Source organism: Mytilus galloprovincialis, chromosome 6 (assembly GCF_965363235.1).
Source record: "Mytilus galloprovincialis chromosome 6, xbMytGall1.hap1.1, whole genome shotgun sequence".
In the NCBI taxonomy this organism is placed as follows: Eukaryota; Metazoa; Mollusca; class Bivalvia; order Mytilida; family Mytilidae; genus Mytilus; species Mytilus galloprovincialis.
In genome coordinates, this window is record NC_134843.1 from 87,533,202 (window position 1) to 87,554,474 (window position 21,273).

Below are 21,273 nucleotides of genomic sequence, written 5' to 3' on the forward strand. Positions count from 1 at the left end.
ATATATTTTCTGAAAACTAAATCGATACGGATGTTTCACCCAGAACGATTACCATTGAATTTATTACAAATAAAATTGTCTTGTTTCTGTATTGATAAGTTTATTATAAAATCCGTTATCAAAAACTACGTAACTAAATTGTTGAATTGAAATTCATTGTATATGACTGTTTTAATTCATTTGTTCTATTTTTCTGGTGTCGACCTGAGCGTCTTACATAATGATTTTCATGTCATATAACAAACTTTTAGGTCTAGAGCTGGCATGTCAGTTAACTGCTAGTTGTTATTTATGTATTATTGTCATTTTATTTATTTTCTTTTGTTATTTCTTCTGACATCGCACTCGCACTTCTCTTGAATTGAATTTTAACGTGTCTATTGTTATTCGTTTACTTTTCTACATTGGCTAGAGGTATAGGGGGATTTCATAAACATGTTTAACCCCGCCGCAATTTTGCGCCCGTCCCAAGTCAGACGCCTCTGGCCTTTATAAGTCTTGTATGATTTTTAATTTTAGTTTCTTGTGTATAATTCGGAGTTAAGGATGACGTCCATTATCACTGTACTAGTATACATATTTTTTAAAGGGCCAGCTAAAGGAAGCCTCCGAGTGCGGGAGTTTCTCGCTACATTGAAGACCCATTGGTGGCCTCCGGCTGTTGTCTGATCTATGGTCGGGTTGTTGTCGCTTTGACATATTCCCCATTTCCTTTCTCAATTTTAATTTAGTATTTCTCAACTTACATAGCCTGCATCTGAAAAAAAGGATTATCAAATATAAGTCATCTTTGATTAGTATGGAAAAATTGTTTTTTGTAGTCGCTGTCTTTAACTTGCTTCTTTGTTAAAATATATATTTGTAAAAGATATTGGTATATCAATAAAGTGTAAACAAATCTAACATTAGAATTTTTCATGTGTCAGTAGATAATCATAAGATAAGTATAGAAAAACAGAATTTTGAAAATGAAAGCGGAAAACAATAGCAGAGCTATAACATATACATCTTTTTCAACAATTTCGAATTAATGACAAATAGAAGAACAAATATTTATGAAAGCAATCATAACATTCTTCCTGTTTTGATATTTCGTTTTTATGATTGCCCAATTTGATAGAACTAAAAGACTGAGTTGAACCAATTTTATTGTGTGACCGTTATTTTGAATATGATGAAGCCTTTTACGATGAAAATGGATTTTTGCATATATCTTTTATGCTTATCAAAAGAAATCCGACATATTATAGATTTCAAAAGTTATATTCTATGTTTGAGAAAACAAATTGAAAACATCAAGTTCTAATTTTCTTGCGTCCAAAGCACTTTCTGCATTTACCTTCATCCGGAATGCTGAAAGTCAAATATTTGAAAGCCAATGATGTATAAGAAAAGAAACAGCAGAATATCTATGTTACCAAAAAAGGACATAGATAATCTTTACTTACCACTCTGCACGGCAAATATTCCAATAAGGACTAATGCCATCATAATTGTGAAACTGAATTTGTGCATTGCTTCTAAATCTAAAGCAAGGATACGCTGATTGTTGAGAAATACTTCTGTTCTGGCTGAATACTGTCTGCGCGTTATATACATTTCGCAATGAACCCACTGTAAATCAAGAGGAAGAAACAACCATACAAATATTCCTGTTACAATAAGATTTAAAATGTAAATATATTACATAATCCGTATCGCCCTTGTCCTGTTAGATGCAAGAATGAAAATAAAAATACAAAAAATACCAATAGTGCAATAAGCTGTCATTTGACGCTGAAATTCACATTCAATTCAAATTTTGATATTTTTATATCAAAATATATACTTCCTGGTGGAAAGATCTTTAATCGTTCTCTGAACAATTTGTTTTTAATCATTTTGGCATTTTTTGTATTTTTATTTTCATTTTTTCATCTAACATGACAAGGGATACGGATTATGTAATACATTTACATTTTAAATCTTATTGTAACAGGAACATATGTGTGATTGTTTCTTCCTCTTGATTTGCAGTGAGTTGAATGCAAAATATATATAAAGCGCAGACAGTATTCAGCCAGACTAAAAGTATTTTTCTGCAATCAGCGTATCCTTGCAAACGGTTAGATCAAGAAGCAATGCACACATCCAGTTTCACAGTTATGATGGCTTTAGTCCTAATTGGATTATTTGCCGTGCAGAGTGGTAAGTAAAGATTATTTATGTACTTTTTGGTAATATAGATAGTCTACTGTTTTGTTTCTTAAACATAATTGGCTTTCAAATAATTTCTTTTGAGTATTCCGGATAAAGGTAAATGCAGAAAAGTGCTTTAGACGTAAGAAATTTATAACATGATGTTTTCAATTTGTTTTGTCAAACAGAAATCTATAAAATGGCGGATAACTTTTGATAAACACAAAAGATATGAACAAAAATCCAGTGTCTTTGTAAAAGCTTCGTCATATTGAAGATAACGGTCTGAAAATATAACGGAATTTGATGAGACTGTCGTACAAGTGAGAGGTTTAGCGCTATAAAACCAGGTTTAATCCACCATTTCTACTTTTGAAAATGCCTGTAACAAATCAGGTATATGACAATTACTGTCCATTTGTTTTGGATGTGTTTTGTCATTTGATTTTGCCATGTGATTATGGACTTTCCGATTTGATTTTCCTTTGAGTTCAGTTTTTTTGTAATTTTGCTTTTTGAAACAGTTAAACTCAGTCTTTTATGTCTAAAAAATTGCGCAATCATAACAACAACACCAACCAAAACAGGAAGAATTTAGTGATTTGCTTTCAGAATTATTTGTTCTTCTATTTGTCATTAATTCGAAATTGTTGAAAACTATTTATTGATTATTTGCTATAGATTGTTTTCTACGTATAAAAAATTCTATATTTATCTTTCTATCATTTACTGACACATGACAAATTATAATGTAAGATTTATTTTTACTATACTTAATTTATCCATATCTTTTTCTAGCATAATTTTTTACAAAGAAATAAGTTTCAAACAGCGATTACAAAAATATTTGTTCCATACATAACAAAGATGATTTATATTTTTATAATCCTTTTTTCAGATGCAGGCTATGTAAGTTTAGAAATTTGCAAAGTTTGTTATATGACATGAAAATCATAACGTAAGAAGCTTACCTCGACACCAGAAAAAAAGAACAAATGAATAAAAACAGTCACACACAATGAATTTCAATTTAACTATTTAGTTAAGTCGTATAATTTGCGTAGATTTTGATAACGGGTTTTATAATAAACTTAACATTAAAAATCCAAGACAATTTTATTTGTAATTTTATCAATGGTAATCGTTCTGTGTCAAAAATTTTTGACGATTTGACGATTTAGTTTCAGAACATATATTTGATCAAATGCAACTGATAAGGTTTTGTCTCAACGAATACAAGCCGTCCTGGTGTGATATTGGATGAGTCATAAAGCCTGTTTTTGTTTTGGTTTTCGTGTATATTGCCGTATCGTTTAGTCAGGTTTTTTTCCCCTTTTTTTACCAGAGCATTATCATTTTGACTGTTGAATTTAAATGTCTATTTGGTAACATTGGCCACTCTTTTACAGAGTGTTATATCTTTATTAATCTGCCGGTTTAAGAATTGAACAAACACAGCAATTGACCACCTTTTCAAATGCAACACGATTTCATATCATTATTCTTGTATCACAAAAGGGCATACTTACTTAGTTAATCACAAGTATTGCAAAATGTGTTGATCATTTCTTTTTTCTTAGGGAGTTTCCGCAATTTTGAATTTTAGATCTAACTGCAATATATATTCAAATATTTATTGAATTATTTGAAAAAAATCCGTATTCTTCAATTTAGTGTTTCTAAACAGTCATTTATTTATAGAGTGGCACACGTGTTAAGCAAAGGTAAATCAACCTGCTGAAATGGATTGGAGTATTAAGTGTTTTGTGATTACTATAATGTTTACTATATGCAGTTGCTGAATTGTCACCAATCTATAAGATACAAATATTGATATATGTAATAGGAATGGATGAAACAAAATAAACAAGAAGGCATGAGTCATCAGCTACTTTATGATATTGATATAGTGTCATTGTTTTAATTGATATTACGCAGTTTTTAATTTCTTTATATTTCAACATCGTCATTTATTCAATCTTAAATCTTTTTGTCTTCATATTTTAGGGTTATTATCCAGGATATGATTTACCATACAACAATGGTTACCATGGTTATAACGGATACACAGGATACCACGGAAAATATGGATGGAATAAAGGCTTGAATAACGGTCCCTGGGGAGGACCATACGGAAACAAAGGCTACATATATTAACTAAAAACTATCAATGTTGATATGAATGACAGATAATAAAGCTTTATTGATTTTCGACTTGATTTTTATTTGTATATAGTCTTCTATCATTATAGTTATAGTTTATTGATATCAAACAATTTAAATGATACATCATACCCAAAAAAAAAACAAATATAGTTTGCTGGCTCAAATTAACATGCAACCTTTCTTTACTTCCTATTTTATAAATCTGTATACATCTTTCAATCATATCCATTAAAATAAAAACAAATGTACATTATTGACCGTTTGTTACATAATTAGCTACTATTAAATAAAGGCAACAGTAGTAAACCGCTGTTCGAAATTCATAAATCGATTGAGCAAAAAACAAATCCAGGTTACAAACCAAAACTGAGAGAAAACACATCAAAAATAAGAGGAGAACAAGACACAACAGAAACCCAACACTTAAATGCAACACCCACAGAAACGAACTATAATACACGAATGGCCATTCTCCTGACTCGGTACAGGACATTTTAAGAAAAAATGGTAGATTGCACCTGGATTTGTATCTAGCCAAATCTTATATGGCAATGTTAAATATAATATTAGATGAATACATTAAGCCTAGTACATAACTAACTTGTATATTAGATTCACTTACACAACCCTCGTTAATTCATGCCTTTCAAGACATCAGTTTTGATTTACAAATAATTTCAAGACAACCAAAAATTTCAAGATTAATTAAATTTCATTCATAGTTTATTTGTTTTTCAGATGTAAGGGATGTAAGTTTGTTAATACCTGTAGTTTTTAGAATGACATAACAAACCCAAACTATGTAATGAATTGAAGAAGTATAATTCAAATAATATACAATATTGGATTTAACAAACAATATATGTTTCTTTCATTGATCCAGTACAAATGTCTACATGTTTTTGAATAAATATAGTCCGGTGTACTGTGATTTAACGATATCCACATCAACAGCCCGGTTTGATCAATGTCTCAACTGTTGCAAGCGAAATACGGGGAAAAGATTTTATATGAAGGTTAAAAAATAATGTCTTCCTTATTCAAAAAAATCTTTTGCGTGATGGTACTAATAGTGGAGTGACAAATCAAGAAGAAATCACTTTTTTAAAGAGTTTAATGGACCAAAATACCCCACGCCTGAAAATTCACACACATATAGAGTAAACATTATAATTTCATGTTAGCCCTGTCGTAGATATATTCCACTGTCCAGGGTTTTTTTTTATAAAAGCTCAAGAAAGTGTGAGTTAATGATTGTTTTCATTTTAATTTTCAAACACTGGAGCTTTATAATGAATTCCGGAATGAATATATCATCAAACTGTTGTTATAAAATGAAACAGTTATGTATTAGCTTTATCTTACATCAAACTTAATTACATATGAACATATGAATTAAATGAATTAGACAATTTTCAAATGTATGTGACGGGGTTTTTTTTTCAATCTTACCGTTTGTCAAAGTATTATCAATTATTACCAGTTATCAATTCGTCCATAAAAAACCGGAACAACCAATATGTAAGAAGTTTGAGTATATAAAAGTTTGACAGAGCATACACATTAGATTTTACAATGGCTAGCACAGTTAGAAAACAGAAAGAGAGACATTTTAGATGCAACAGCTACGGAATCTTAAATCTAAGATACAAAACGAAAGAAAGAGAAGAAACAGTTTTATAATAACTAAATGAAAAATATTGAATGTAATACATATTTCTATACACAATTATATCTGTTTGTACGGATCGTACGATAAGCTACCAAAATATAATTATGATCTGATTATATATGGATAACGACAAAGGCCCGGTGAAGCTATGATAGTGGAGAGGAGGAGAGGACATATTTAGAAATTTAGATAACCTAAATACCTCATGAGGTTTTGATAGCTCATTTGAAAGCTGACGTCGTGTACTGTTTGAAAATAAGTGTCGTAAATATAAAAGCTTGTACAATCTTGACGTGAATTAAGGTCAAAGGTCATGAATAAAAAAATCTATTTTTATCTGGAGAAACAAACCATTGAATTTTTTTTTCGAATAAATAACCCTTTAAATAAATTAAATTAGTGGTATATTGTAACAATATTTCCGTTAATACTAGATATTTTTCGATTTTTTCCAACGACGTCTGGAATAATTTAGAATATAATTTGTTAAAAGAGTATCCGAAATGCAATGTTGATAAATCAAACAAAATGTCATGTAAAATTTCGTTTAAATTCTCTCCGATGCTTCGATTTTTCATAACATTGATTTCAACTGTCTCAGTAAATGATATCTTTTCAGATGTTGCCAGTTTAATGTTCATTCGACATTACTGCAATTATTGCAAATATGCTGTATAACAAATATTAAAAGGTAGACATATATGTTACCATTCATTTTTAAACGTTGAAAATATCAAACTGAAATTACTTTATATTTAAAAAAAAAACATTTCATGATAATTAATCTGTTGCATCATCTATGTCGGCTGGTACGGACTGGATATTGTTGTAATTTGACCTGACAAAGTAGAAATATCACCTGGTTTGAACTTACAGGAACAACATGGCGGTTTCCATTTTCGTAACAGAATCTGCTTACCTTTCCAACAAAATGAGATAACCATGTTTCTGCGGTGGTTTGTGTTGCTTTGTCTTTATGTTTTTTATGCACTGTTACCAGTATGTTAGTTTTCTTTTTTTCTTTTTTTAGTCATGTAGTTGTCACTTATAGCCGACTACTAAATTTTAGTGTCCTTTTGATATCTGTTGCCACTCTTTTACCTTCTTGTAATAAAATGTATAAATCCGTCAAACAATTATTGATACTTTTTAAACTAAATCACAGAAAAGCCATTTCTAGAAGTCTTTCAATCAACGATAAAATTAACGATGAAATTTTCAACTCAAAATTGTGTTCGCAGTGTATGATGATAACAGAAATACTTTGTTACTGGTTGCTCATGTAGTGACACAAGTGATATGCTGATCCTTACAAATTCCAAAGGTTTTCTGGAAAAGGCAACACCTTAATCATTTTCTGAAACAAATTCAATCACAAAAATTGATTTTCCCACTCTTGATACCTCCAAAACTGTTGGAAAATAAAAACCAGACTCCGTACCTACAAATTGATTGGAGTTTTATCCAACACGACATATTTTGTTAAAGATTAGACCAATAATAAAACATCTACACCAAAGCACAAGTAATCTTAATTTCTTATAAAATAAACAAGCTTGTTTGATCTTGTTTCTACGTCACTGAGTTCCGTCACAAACTTGTAAAACAAGTAAATCAACGAAGCTAGATGTTTTTCATTTCACAGGTTATATTGATGATGTTCTTTCTTTTAACAGTCCAAACTGTTCTTCCTTTGTCCCAATAATATATTCTCTTAAACCAGAGATTACAGACACAACTGAATCATCTTCCAACGCATCAATTCTAGACGATTACATCGATTTTACAACAGCGATCATTTAAGTACAAAAACATGCGATAAATAAAACGAGAAGATTTAAAATTTGAAATTAGGAATTTCCTGAGCTTATATCAATATTCTAACGTCACCCTCGTAAGGAGTATACATTTTCGAACTTATAAGATATTCAAGAACTTGCAGATGATACTTGGACTTCGTGAAAAGTCCTCAGTGTTTAAGAAAATCTTTAACGATAGTTATCAAAGGTACCAGGATTATAATTTAGTACGCCAGACGCGCGTTTCGTCTACATGAGACTCACCAGGGACGCTCATATCAAAATATTTATAAAGCAAAACAAGTACAAAGTTAAAGAGCATTGAGGATCCAAAATTCCAAAACGTTGTGCTAAATACGGCTAAGGTAATCTATGCCTTGGATAAGAAAATCCTTAGTTTATCGAAAAATTCAGTCAGGGTTTTGTTAACGAACGTCGCATCCTTTTTCTCAAAACGTCTATTGGACACTACTAAGAACTTTTAGATAAATATCCAACATATAGTTCACAAATGATAAAAAACGCTATTTAGTTGTAGATTCAAAGTGTTGAAGTTGTATATCTGGTTGGATTGTTTTTAGATTACTTACCCCGTTTAATTATATTGATTGTTTCGTGGTTTTATATATTTCGTTTGGTCGACTGACTTCTGACGTGACTCAGTATTTATGCATTTCGACGTGAGGTTTTTGACATTATATTTACTGCATTCCTGTATCAGTTGCAATTAGACCATAAAGAGGTTTTTTTTGTCTTGTTGTTCAGTGTATTTCTATTTATTGAACTATTACTATATCGAGAGGTTGTATTGGTCAGTATTTTTGTTGTATATTTCATTTCATTTCGAAGGCTTATGGTTATATCTTTTACTTAATTTAAAACGCTGAACACATTTTCATATATGGTTATGAGTATGTATGGTGTAAACCAATAATCCTTTAAGATTCCATCGGTTTATAGTGATGTTTTGCATTTTTCTCCTTTGTGTCCAATAAACTTAGTGAAAATTCTTTTTTGTGTGATGGTGTGTATTGTCCCCCCCCCCCTAAAATGTTTAAACACAAAAGGGTCAAATCCTTCTAAGTAATGGGAGGACTAACATGTCAATACAAAATATCAAATATATCCAGATTATGATTTTGTTCGGAAGATTTTCGTTAATTGCTAATTTGACGAACATTTTACCGTTTTATACACATCTAAATAAGCTTCAAAAATTACAAGCAAAGGTACTAAGACTATTAATAGACGTGCAACGCTTGCCATAGCTTACTATAGCGATGAACCATAACTGTATTGTACCGATTTTTATAATACAATATGCACAGATGGTAACTTTCAAAAGACAAGTTACACGCATCAAGTGGATAATGATATAAAACATGTCCTTGTTCGCATGGTTTAATAGTATACATTTCATAACATACTATATACATTATTATTACATTATTATTTATTTCTATAACAAAAAAATCCCTCTTTGATTATTCTACACGAAAATTGTTCAAAACACATGTTTAATTGATCTCATTTAACTACAAATAAAGCATTGTTCAATGTATGATCAACTAGAATGGACTATTTTAGGAATACATTAAACGTTTTCCTACATACTTACTATCTCATAACATGGCAAACTTACATTATTATAACCATATAAGAAATGTATTTGTATACTAGGAGACTGATAGATATATTTTTTTCTTTTTTCTTGATCCTTTTTATTTCATGTATTATTATTGTATACTAGACGTGTTGATTTATTTAAATAAAATAATGTTTAAACTTATTGTCAACATTATAATTTTATATAAATATTTACCGACTCAATGGGTCAAAAATAAAAGCCACAAAGTATCGCTGTTCGAAAGTTAGAATTCGATTAAGAGAAAAAAAAATCCGAGTTCCAAACTAAAACCGAGGGAAACACATTAATTACCTATCAGAGGAAAACAACGAAACAACAAAAACACTAAAGTGTAATAAAAAAACGACAAAGTAACACACACAGAAACGAACTATAAGATAAACACTGCCATTTTCCTTACTTAGTACAGGGAATTTTTAGAAAAAAATGGTGGGTTCAACCTGGTTTGGGGCTAGCCAGACCTTGCGCTTTTATAAATTTGAATATAACTGTAGTAAAATACCGAGCAAACAATAAAGTGGAAAATATTGAAACAGATTGTCAAAAAACTTACGTTAAAAAACTTTTTCAATGTTTATGTCTTACAGTTTTCGTATGTAGGGCCGTTTCGAAGAGATGTCCTCCGCAAAAGATGAATTTCAAATCTTTGCTTGATCTTTTTCCTTCGTTAATTGAAGGGATTCCAACATGACCGTTGACAAAGTTATCAATTTTTGTTTATTTGACTTTATGTGACATCATACTTTCCCGGGAATTAATTTAAGATCATTATGGTACGACCAGGGTTATTCACTAGAAACCGATAGGGTTGTTGGATGGAGGATTCAAATTATTGGGTACATTCATCGCTCTTGCCAATTATGGAAAAACATCGAAATTTAACTTTGACACAAGATTCCGTATGAGCCAATTAGATAATTTCATATATTGTTAAGTATAAGAAAAGTCATATTAATTTTTAAATGCAGATTTTCGAATTCGTTTTTAAGAACACAAAAATTCCAGATTAAACGTGCAATTAAATTTTAGCTCAATTGATCACAATTCATGTGAGCTTTATTTATCACTTGGGTTCTGTCGTCTGTTATCACGAGTTGTTTGTCATTGTCGGTCGTCGTCATACGTTGACTTTTACAAACATTTTTACATCTTAAACTACTAGGCAAATAATAACAAAACTAAGTCACAGTCAATCCTAATAAATCTGAGTTCAACTGCTTGTCAAAATAAACATGTACGCTTACAAATATGAACATGGCCAAAATGGGGGAAAAGAACAAAACGTTCAAACACATTGTTTTTCATTCTCCGAAACCGCTATAAAATTGGAAAATCTAAGGAGCAGCTATCTAAACAATTGTTACAAACTACCTACTTTCCTTTTATATCAAATTCGTCTTGCGATAATTTATAGGACTTCTTGCTGTGAAAGATTCCTTATTGGGGTCCTAAAATTACATCTAGTACCATTCTTCCGTTTTTGTCAATGATAAAAAAATAATCAGCATAACAAGCTTATTATCAACAAAAAAGAGATGGTAGTTAACATTATTTTCTAGTCTAATAAAAAGGTACAAAAACATATAATATTGTAAAAGTCCATGGTTTCAACAACTACAGTTTATCTGCTTACCAAAGTCTGTTGAAACCATCTAATTATCCAGATTTATTTTTGGATTTATTTCAAAACCTGAACGGGTGTTGCAGCAAAGTATGGCTGTAAATTCACATTGCGTTTGTTTCAAATACAAAATTAGTGTCGTCACTCATAACAACACTAGTATAATGATTTTTGATGAATCATAAAAATGATTTTTTAAGACGTTTCTTTTTTTTTTTTTTTTTTTTTTTTATTTTCATTCTTGCATCTAACATGACAAGGTCTACGGATTATGTAATACATTTACATTTTAAATCTTATTATAATAGGAACATATGTGTGATTGTTTCTTCCTCTTGATTTGCAGTGAGTTGATTGCAAAATGTATATAAAGCGCAGACAGTATTCAGCCAGACTAAAAGTATTTCTCTGCAATCAGCGTATCCTTGCAAACGGTTAGATTTAGAAGCAATGAACACATTCAGTTTCACGGTTATGATGGTTTTAGTCCTTATTGGATTATTTGCCGTGCAGAGTGGTAAGTAAAGATTACTTTGGTCATTTTCGGTAATATAGATATTCTACTGTTTCGTTTCTTATACATCATTGGCTTTCAAATAATTGGCTTTGTGCATTCCAGAAGAAGGTAAATGCAGACAAGTGCTTTGGACGTAAAAACTTAATATCATGATGGTTTCAATTTGTTGAATGTACCTTTTGAAATCTATTATATGTCGGATAACTTTTGATAAGCACAAAAGCTATATTTGTAAAAGGCATCGTCTTAATAAAAAAAACGGCCACACAATTGAACCCAGTTTAATTCAGTCTTTTAGTTCTGTCAAATTGGTCAATCGTAACAACAAATAATCAAAACAGGAAGAATGTTATGATTTGCGTCATAAATAGTTGTTCTTCTATTTGTCATTATTCGAAATTGTTGAAAAAGTTATATTGTATTTTTTTTTCAAATTGTAAAATTCTTTTTGTATACTTATCTTATTATCATTAGTGAAACATAATGTTAGATGTATTTACACTATAATAAATACATATCCATATATTTTTCTAATACTAGTATATTTTATTTTTACAAAGACACAAGTTTCAGACAGCGATTTCAAAAAACATTTGTTCCATACTAAACAAAGATGACTTATATTTGATAATCCTTCTTTTCAGATGCAGGATATGTAAGTTAAAAAATAATTAAAGTTTGTTATATGACATGAAAATCATAATATAAGACTCATAGGCCGGCACCAGAAAAAAAGAACAAATGAATAAAAACAGTTGCATACAATGAATTTCAATTCAACAATCTAGTAAAGTCATATCTGTTGCGTAGTTCTGGATAACGGTTTTAAAAAGAAATAACAAGAAAAACACAAGACAGTTTTATTTGTAATAAAATCAATGGTGATCGTTCTGGGTCAAACATTTGTGGCGATTTAGTTTCAGAACATATATCTAATAAAATGCAAATGATAAGGTTCTGTCTCTAGCTATACAAACCGTCATGGTGTGATATTGAAAGAGTCATGAAGCCGGTTTTTTGTTTGGTTTCGTGTTGCTCAGTCTAAAGTTTTCTCGTATAGGTTTGTATATTGCCGTATCGTTTGTTCGTGATTTTTTTACCAGAGCATTATCATTCAGATTGCTGGTCCTGAGTGTCCATTTGTTTATATTCGCCACTCTTTATAAGGGGTTACATCGTTATTTATCAACCGGTTTCAGAATTGAACTAAGTACATTATTTGACCACGTTTTCAAATGCAGTATGATTTCATATCATTATTATTGTATCACAAAAGGGCATACTTACTTACTTAGTAAAATACAAGTATTTCTAAATGTGTTGATCTTTTTTTATTGGGGGGGGATGTTTCCTCAATTTTGAATTTGAAATATAACTGCAATATATATTCAATGTTTATTGATTTCTTTGATTGGTTCCTCATTCTTTAATTCATTGTTTCTAAACAGTCATCTATTTATAGAGTGTCACACGTGTTACGCAAAGGTAAATCATTTTGGGGAAACAAACGGATGGGAGAAGAAATCATTATACTTACATTTATAATGTTTACTATTTGCACCAAACTATAACATACAAATATTGATATATGTAACAGGCGTGGATGAAACAAAATAAGGCATGAATCATCGGCTACTTTATTGATATAGTGTCATTGTTTTCATTGATATTACGCTGTTTTTAATTGCTTTTCATATTAATATCATCAATGATTCAATCTCAAATCTGTTTTCTTCATATTTCAGGGTTATTATCCAGGATATAATTCACCATACATCAATGGTTACCATGGTTATAATGGATACACTGGGTATCACGGAAATTATGGATGGAATAAAGGCTGGAATAACGGTCCCTGGGGAGGACCATACGGAAACAAAGGCCACCTCTATAACTATTAGTTAAAAAAAACTATCAAAGTTGATATATATGATAGATAATAAAAGCTTACTGATTTGACTTGATTTTTATTTGTATAAAGTCATCAATCATTATCGTTATCGTTATACATGTAGTTGATTGATTTGAGGGCGGCAAATATACAAATGTTTTATAAATTGTATTGAAACATAACAATATTATCTGGCAGTTTAGATTTTTAATCTTGAAAGAGCATCATTTTGTTTAACTGTTATATTCAAAAACGAGGTATTATAAGGGCCATTATTTTTTATGCCATTGGAATTGCAGAAAAGTGTAAAATTGTTTGGTATTGACTGAAGTAATGTCATTTAGCAATATAAATTCATTTATTATTCAATCCAAATTTAATTTTCCATACTCGATATCTTACTATTAAATTTCAGTTTTTAATTTCAGTATACTATGCTACGAAAGATAATGATTCTGGTGGTTAGTTGTCTCAATGGCATTCATACCACTTCCTCATATATTTATATTTCAGATATTTAAGAACGAAACAAATACCCTTCGTTAAAAACATGGTATTAGAAAAATTTACATTTTTTGCACAGATTCTACAACACTAAATAATTTAACGAATTTTATCATATTATAAGAAAGATAATTTTGATAATTTGCTAGGATTTTTCGAACTTATTTATTTGTTAAAAATGTTAAATAGTTATCAAAAGTACCATGATTATAATTTAATACGCCAGACGTACGTTTCGTTTACATAACACTCGTCGGTAACGCTCAAATTAAAATAGTTATAAAGCCAAACAAGTTCAAAGTTGAAGAATATTGAGGACCCAAAATTCCAAAACGTTGTGCCAAATACGGCTAAAGTAATCTATTCCTGAGATAAGAAAATCCTTAGTTTTGTGGAAAATTTAAAGATTTCTAGCAGGAAATGTATTAAATTGACCGTACTATTTATATGCATGGCTGGGCTGGTGATACTCTCGTGGACGAAACGTCCACCAGCAGTGGCATTGCGCGTTTGGCGTAATTATAAAATTTTAATCCTGGTATCTATGATGAGTTTATTGACTCTGTGGTGTAAATAGTTATCAAAGATACCATGATTATAATTTAATACGCCAGACGCGCGTTTCGTCTACTATATACTTATCAGTGACGCTCAGATAAAAATAGTTATGAAGCCAAACAAGTAAAAAGTTGAAGAGCATAACTAATGGTTTTAGTTACTTATTACAACATCTATATTATTCTTTTAATGAGTCATAATGATGAAATACTCTACATTTTTTGGATTTCCTCTTTTTCAATTTCGATTCTTGCAAATAATTTGACAATGTATACAGATTATGCTATGCACTGACAATTTGGTTTTAACTTTGATCTCATTATACCAGGAACATGTGTACGATTATTTCTTCTTCTTGATTAACAGATCTGCAGTGAGTTGATTACATAAAGTATATATAAAGCGAAGACAATTGTCAGCAATAATACAGGGTCTTTTTTAGAAATCGGCTTCATCCTGCAAACAGTTTGAGCAGAAAACAATTAATCATATCTGTGTCGCAGTGTTGGTGGCTTTAGTCCTGATTGGATCATTTGCTGTGCAAAGTGGTAGTTAAAACTTTGTCTTTGAAATATTGTTTATTGCAATGTGTTGATAGATAGTCGTTTGCCGAATTTTTTGTTTAAGGTGGTACCTAACACAACAGGGAGATAACTCTGTAAAATCAGTTAAACGTTTTAATTACGATATGTTGTTAAGGGAATGTTAAGCTTCTAAATGATCAAAATTAGTATTTGTCAAACTGCTATATAAACAGTGTCATTTTTCTGAAAAAACGGTTGGTTTAAATTATTTGAAATTTTTATATTTTTGTCAAAGGGACAAAGTATATACTTTGTCAAAATTTTATGAAATTTAAACGAGCCAAACTAATTTTAGTGAAAGTGTTGGGTACCACCTTAAATTTAAATTATTGCAAAAGTTTTCGATATCAGTCTCTATAAAAAAAATATTCAAAATATCTGCCAACGAGTATAACATTTCAAAACATTTAATTTAGGTTTATGATATTGTTGTAATAACTAAACTAAGCAATTTGAATGATACACCATACCATAAAAATATAGTTTGCTTGTGGAAATTAAACATGCAACCTTTCTTTACTTCCTATTCTAAAAATCAAAAACTTATTTTTATTTTACTTTGAATCATATCCATTAAAATGTAAACTAGGTAAATGTGCATTATTTACCGTTTGTTACATTATGTAAAAATAACTCTGCACAGCTTTGTTCCTTCATTAAAAGAGGGACGCCTGGCTAAAAATGAAAGAAGACAAACAGACAACAAATAGAACGCATGACACAACATAGAAAACTAAAGAAATAAGCAACACGAACCCCAACAAAAAAATAGGGGTTATCTCATTAAAGTATTATTCTATGTTTAAATTTGATCTATCATTAAGCCTGGTAAATAACGAACTTATATATTAGATAAAAAATTTGAAGACAATAAATAAATTTCAAGACTATTTAAATTTCATCCATAGTTAATCTGTTTTTCAGATGCAAGTGATGTAAGTTGATAAATACCTGTAGTTTTAAAGCGACCTGTATAGACAAAACTATGTAATGAATGGAAGAGATATGATTTAAATAATATACAATATTTGGTTAAATGAACAACATAAAAGATATATGAGAACCCTTTTTTATATTACTTAAGGCGAAGTGTACGTAATTGCACGCCTCTAGCGGAATACGGGATTAAAAACGTTCGTCGTTAGTTACGCAAGTTATCTCCCTTACTCCAAGAAAGGACACACGAAAGAGAAACTACTTGCTGCGGTCTATAATGAATCCAACAAGCACGCCTGTGCTGTCTTAAACCTCATAGAAATTATCTAAATAACTCCAATTAGAAAGCACAGCATTATGTACGTTGTTCTGTGTGCAGCCTGACTTATAAAAACACTGGGTTTTTTTGGGGTTTTTTTTAGACGCGTAGGAGAAGGCATTTCGTGTTTATGATATCAACAGAAAGAAAAAACGCCTCACAACAAAATTATAAACAAATAAACAAATAAATATGTAACAATTTTTTTTCTATTGATATCAAATTAATTAAAATGAAACCTGAATTGAACCAACAATATCGTTTTAAAAAGCCGTAGTCTTGAACGAAAAACACAGTACTCAACGTAAAGTTTTATAATAGGTTACAAATAATTAATGAAAGACGTGTGAATTTAATTGTTTAATTAAAAAGACGTTGAAATGTTCGTATTTTGTGCAATTGATTTATATTCATATAAGAAATCAGACGATACCAAGAAAATAATTTGACCACTAGTGCAAAACTTACCAGTCGGAAGAACAAAGACGGAAAACAAACTAAAATAAACAAATTATGCCCCAAAAATTACTCAGTAACTTAAAAATTGTCTCTAACATTTATCTTAAAATAAGTAAAAATTATGTCATTCAACTCCAAGTTTTCAACTTTTTCTACATGTGCAGAAAATAAACAGGTGTCTTCTATTCCGTCCGCAATTTATGGGAAAACTAAATCTAAATTTAGAACCATATTGAAATTGAAAGTACACATGTAAGATAAAATATAACATGTCATTTTTTCTTTCACAAATTCCAATTTCGAAGAGATATATAGCGAAATCTGTTTTCTTTTATTGTGCCTGTGTGCATCATTCAAAATTAGAGAATGCAATTTTAAAGTACCAAGTCTCAATTCAAGATTATGAATAAATAGAATATAGAATTACGGGGGGGGGAGGGGGTAGGACCTTTATCGGAACTCCGGGATCTGGATCCCTCCTTCCCTCCTCCCTCTATTATGGTTAAAGAAAAGAGGTCACGGAAGTTTTGTGATACTTGTAACTTCATTTTAATATTTAGTGGAATGAGAGATGAAATGTGTTCAGACTATTACATTTCGATTTTTTTTTCAAAATTAAACCAAAGTTTACTGCAAGGGGTGTTTAACGACCTCGATGATTTTCCATGAGGATCTCGCACTCGGTCAGCTCTAGTTTTTCACATAGTTCATGATCATACAAGAATTGAGAAGCCTGTGGTTTCCTTGTCTAATGATATGAGACTTTGGAGTTCATATAATTTACATTCAACGTTTTTTATCGAATATTTTAAGGCTTTTTGACTATCAATGTTGACCCCCCACCCCTTTCCAATTGATTGGATAAAATGAATGGATTGCCGCCCCTATTTCAAACTGAAGTCCTATAAACTGACTGGTATTCGAATTTGTTAAAAGAAATAATTGTTATCTCTATTGATTCAATACCGTAATGCCGAAAAACAATCATTTGTTTCCGCGAATTCCGAACAGCTAGAAATATATTCCCGAGTGTCAATTTGAGTAACTCGAATAATTCAAGCCTTTTCCATGTCCAATTTTCTCCCACACGAGAAATGTAGCATTCGTACATCAACTGAATAATACGACTGAATTATTCGGGTTACAATTTGTGTAAATCCCGAATGCACATAAAAGTAAAGGTCCAGCCCGACTTTCGGAAATGGACTGTTGTAGATTTCAGATTGATTTCCAGAAATAAAAATCATACAAAAATGTTTCACGCAAATATTCGTCTTCAGACGTGTAAAGTTATATAACGGTTACTAGCCGGTCTTTATTGTGATAAAAAGAAGCGCATGCAATGCATAAAATATATAATGTCGTGGCTCTGGGATGTGTTGAATTATAGAGATGCTTATGCGGCACAAAGATAAGATTAATTTACCCAAATGTACTAAGAATTACCACACAACTTAAATTTACTTAAATATTGATTTGTTATCCTGTGCCAGACAGATGGCTGATATTCTGAGAAGAGACCTTGATGAAATGAATTTTTATGGGAACAAAGATTTTAAAAACACGTCGCAGTGTTTAGATTTTAACAAAAAATAAGGCACCAAGTTCGAAAATAGTTCTAGTTCATAACGAAGAAAATGTCAACCGTTTTCTAGCTTGGCGATCTCCGCACGCACCCGAATATAACAGACAAATACAATACAATAGTACACAAAACGTAACACAAAGAACTAAAGACCGAGCAACACGAACTTCAACAAAACGATATATATTTCATACAAGTATAGGACTATATGAAGCGTCGTAACTGTTGCAGCGACGTCAATAACGTTGTCGTTGTTTTTTGTTTTTTTTTCACACTCAAGATTCAACTTTAACAGGGTATAGCTTGAAAAGTAGCATGGTTGCTAAGGACTTTCTTTGCACCAATCGATTCCTCAGACATTTTAGAATCGTCTCATAAATTAAAAAAAAAATTGATTGTCTAATATAATAGAAAATCTTGAAAATGTAACAATTCCTGCCGAATTTCACGACTTTCCCTATATATCCTTTGTAATTTTGGTGTACGATGCTGTTAACTTCAACAGCTCGTATCTCAAAAACGAAAACGGTTACCCCCTTTTTTTATTTTATTTTCTGATTTACTTTTACAAGCAGAATCTACATGTAAACTTTAAAAAAAATTCATTGTGTAGTTTAATTACGTACACTTCGCCTTAATAGCAAATACAAGTAAAAATACAATGCATTGTATCAGGTGAATCTTTTTTCCATTAATCTGATACAAAATGTCTAAATGTTTTATAATATTTTAAAATATAAATATTTTCGATGAACTGTAATATAGTGATCTTCAAGTCAACAGTCATTCAGTCCGTTTTTATCCATGTCTCAACTATTTGCAAGCGAACAACTGGGAAAAATTTTTATATGATGTTATAAAAAACTAATGTCTACAGCATTCTCAAACAAATGTGCTCGATGGGTGTTTAATAATTCTGCTATATGTTAACATGCATGTTCGAATTCATAAGCGGTAGATAGCTTGATGTGCTTACCCTTCCGGAGCAGTTTTTGATTGGTTTCAAGTTGCCCCGTCTTTAGATTTCGAATGTCTTGTCTACTATTATTTGTCTCTTTGTCTTTTTCATTTTTAGCTATGGCGTTATCAGTTTATTTTCCATTTATGTGTTTGACTGTTCATCTGGGATCTTTTGCCCCTCTTTTACATCCGTTGTAAATGTGTTTCCGGATTTTTTTTTTTAATATAGTGTGTAAGTCAAAAGCAAAACAAAATTAAACCGTAAATACCGAAAAATTGACATAAAAGAATCACCAAAGATGTTTTAAATCATCGGCAAGTTTGTTCATATACTAATATATCTATTTGATTGTTAATATCAGCTTTTTTTTTTTATTTTTATATATTTTGTTCAGAATTGATTCTGAGTTGTATCGTTTCAATATTTCAGTATTATGGTCCAAACTATGGTCCTTCACAACGTTAGGGAGGTAATGGCAACTATAACATATACAATAGATATGCCGGAGGCAATGGTGGCTATGGCGGTTATAAAGGCTGGAACAAAGACTGGAGACGAGGTTCATGGGGACGACGAATATATAATTATTGAAACAATGATATCTTTATAAGTGTTAGTACAGCAACATATTACCTATATGTATTGAAACGAATGATAGATAATAAAGTTTAATAAGTTTTTCTCTTTATTCCTTGTTTATGCTGTCATCAATCTTTGTCGTTATGGTTGGTTGAGTAGAAGACAGCATTGATAAAACAAAATAAAAAAAACACATCTATGCTCTTTTCAACAAAAAGCAACAGTCACTATTTTATTTATTATTTTTACTGTAAGTCTGTTTTTTGTTATATCTACTTTACGTGAGTCTGCATTTATGTATGCCGTCATACGACAAAATTATTTTTATGTCTACCTGTGCGAATTTCAAACGCGCAATTTTACACCAGTTATGAAAACCTTCTTTCATTTTTGGGTAGACTTTACATAGATAAATTCAGCCGTATAGGAAAAGCAAAATGAGAATGTTGAATTTGATGTATGCCTTTTTGTGCTACTTTGTTACATTTGTTGTTTATGTAGTGATATTAAGATGATAACACAACATTGACTGTTGTACCCCTATTTTTGACATTTTTACTCTTTGAGTATGTTTGTTTTGTTCATGCATCGTTGACAATGTAATGGAATTTGATGCGACTGTCATACAAGTGAGAGGTTTAGCTAGCTATAAAACCAGGTTCAATCCACCATTTTCTACATTAGAAAATGCCTGTACCAAGTCAGGAATATGACAGTTGTTATCCATTCGTTTGATGTGCTTGGACTTTTGATTTTGCCTTTTGATTTTTGATTTTCCTTTTTGAATTTTCCTCGGAGTTCAGTATTTTTGTGTTTTTACTTTTCACAAACATTAAATGTTATGTTACTGAAGATATTGAACACATATTTTGGATATGCCATAAAATAGCAGATCTGTGGATAAGACTCATGGACTGGATTCATAACCAAACACAAATAATTATTCCATTTAACATTTTATTGTTTATTGTCTTTTGTTCTTGTTTTGTGCCTAAAATGCATATACATTCTTTAATATTTGTTTTGTGTTTGTATGAATTATTTACAATGGAAACCCAACTATTTGTGAAGAATAAGTTTTACGGTTCGATTTCCTTAATAACTGTAGTAAATTTTTATTGAAAGAAAAATCTGGGTCATGAAAAATTAATTGATTTAAACCAACTTATTTTCGTGGATACTTTAATTCCATTAGATAAAATACCGCTGAAGTTTATTTAGGTCTACACCGACATCCAATTAAATAATTTAACTTTGTTAACGGGTGCCACATGTGGACCTGGATCTGATAACCCT

At 30.6% G+C, this 21,273-nt stretch overlaps 2 protein-coding genes and 1 pseudogene across 2 annotated transcripts; all 3 read left to right on the forward strand.

The window, feature by feature from the left end:
• The first annotated feature begins 2,120 nt into the window (after window positions 1-2,120).
• On the forward strand, window positions 2,121-4,335 carry LOC143078397 (uncharacterized). The gene is made up of 3 exons (XM_076253273.1): window positions 2,121-2,187; window positions 3,077-3,087; window positions 4,186-4,335. Exons 1-3 carry the CDS (start codon window positions 2,121-2,123, stop codon window positions 4,333-4,335), a joined length of 228 nt encoding a protein of 75 aa, XP_076109388.1.
• A 7,125-nt stretch (window positions 4,336-11,460) lies between these two features.
• On the forward strand, window positions 11,461-13,502 carry LOC143078399 (uncharacterized). The gene is made up of 3 exons (XM_076253274.1): window positions 11,461-11,601; window positions 12,246-12,256; window positions 13,347-13,502. The coding sequence occupies exons 1-3, from the start codon at window positions 11,535-11,537 to the stop codon at window positions 13,500-13,502; spliced, it is 234 nt and encodes a 77-aa protein (XP_076109389.1). The 5' UTR covers window positions 11,461-11,534.
• A 439-nt stretch (window positions 13,503-13,941) lies between these two features.
• Window positions 13,942-20,041, forward strand: LOC143081057 (uncharacterized; annotated as a pseudogene).
• Window positions 20,042-21,273: the final 1,232 nt, after the last annotated feature.

Coding starts and splice junctions, on each gene's coding strand:
- LOC143078397 (XM_076253273.1), top strand. CDS start 2,121: ATGCACACATCCAGTTTCACAGTTATGATGGCTTTAGTCCTAATTGGA.
- LOC143078399 (XM_076253274.1), top strand. CDS start 11,535: ATGAACACATTCAGTTTCACGGTTATGATGGTTTTAGTCCTTATTGGA.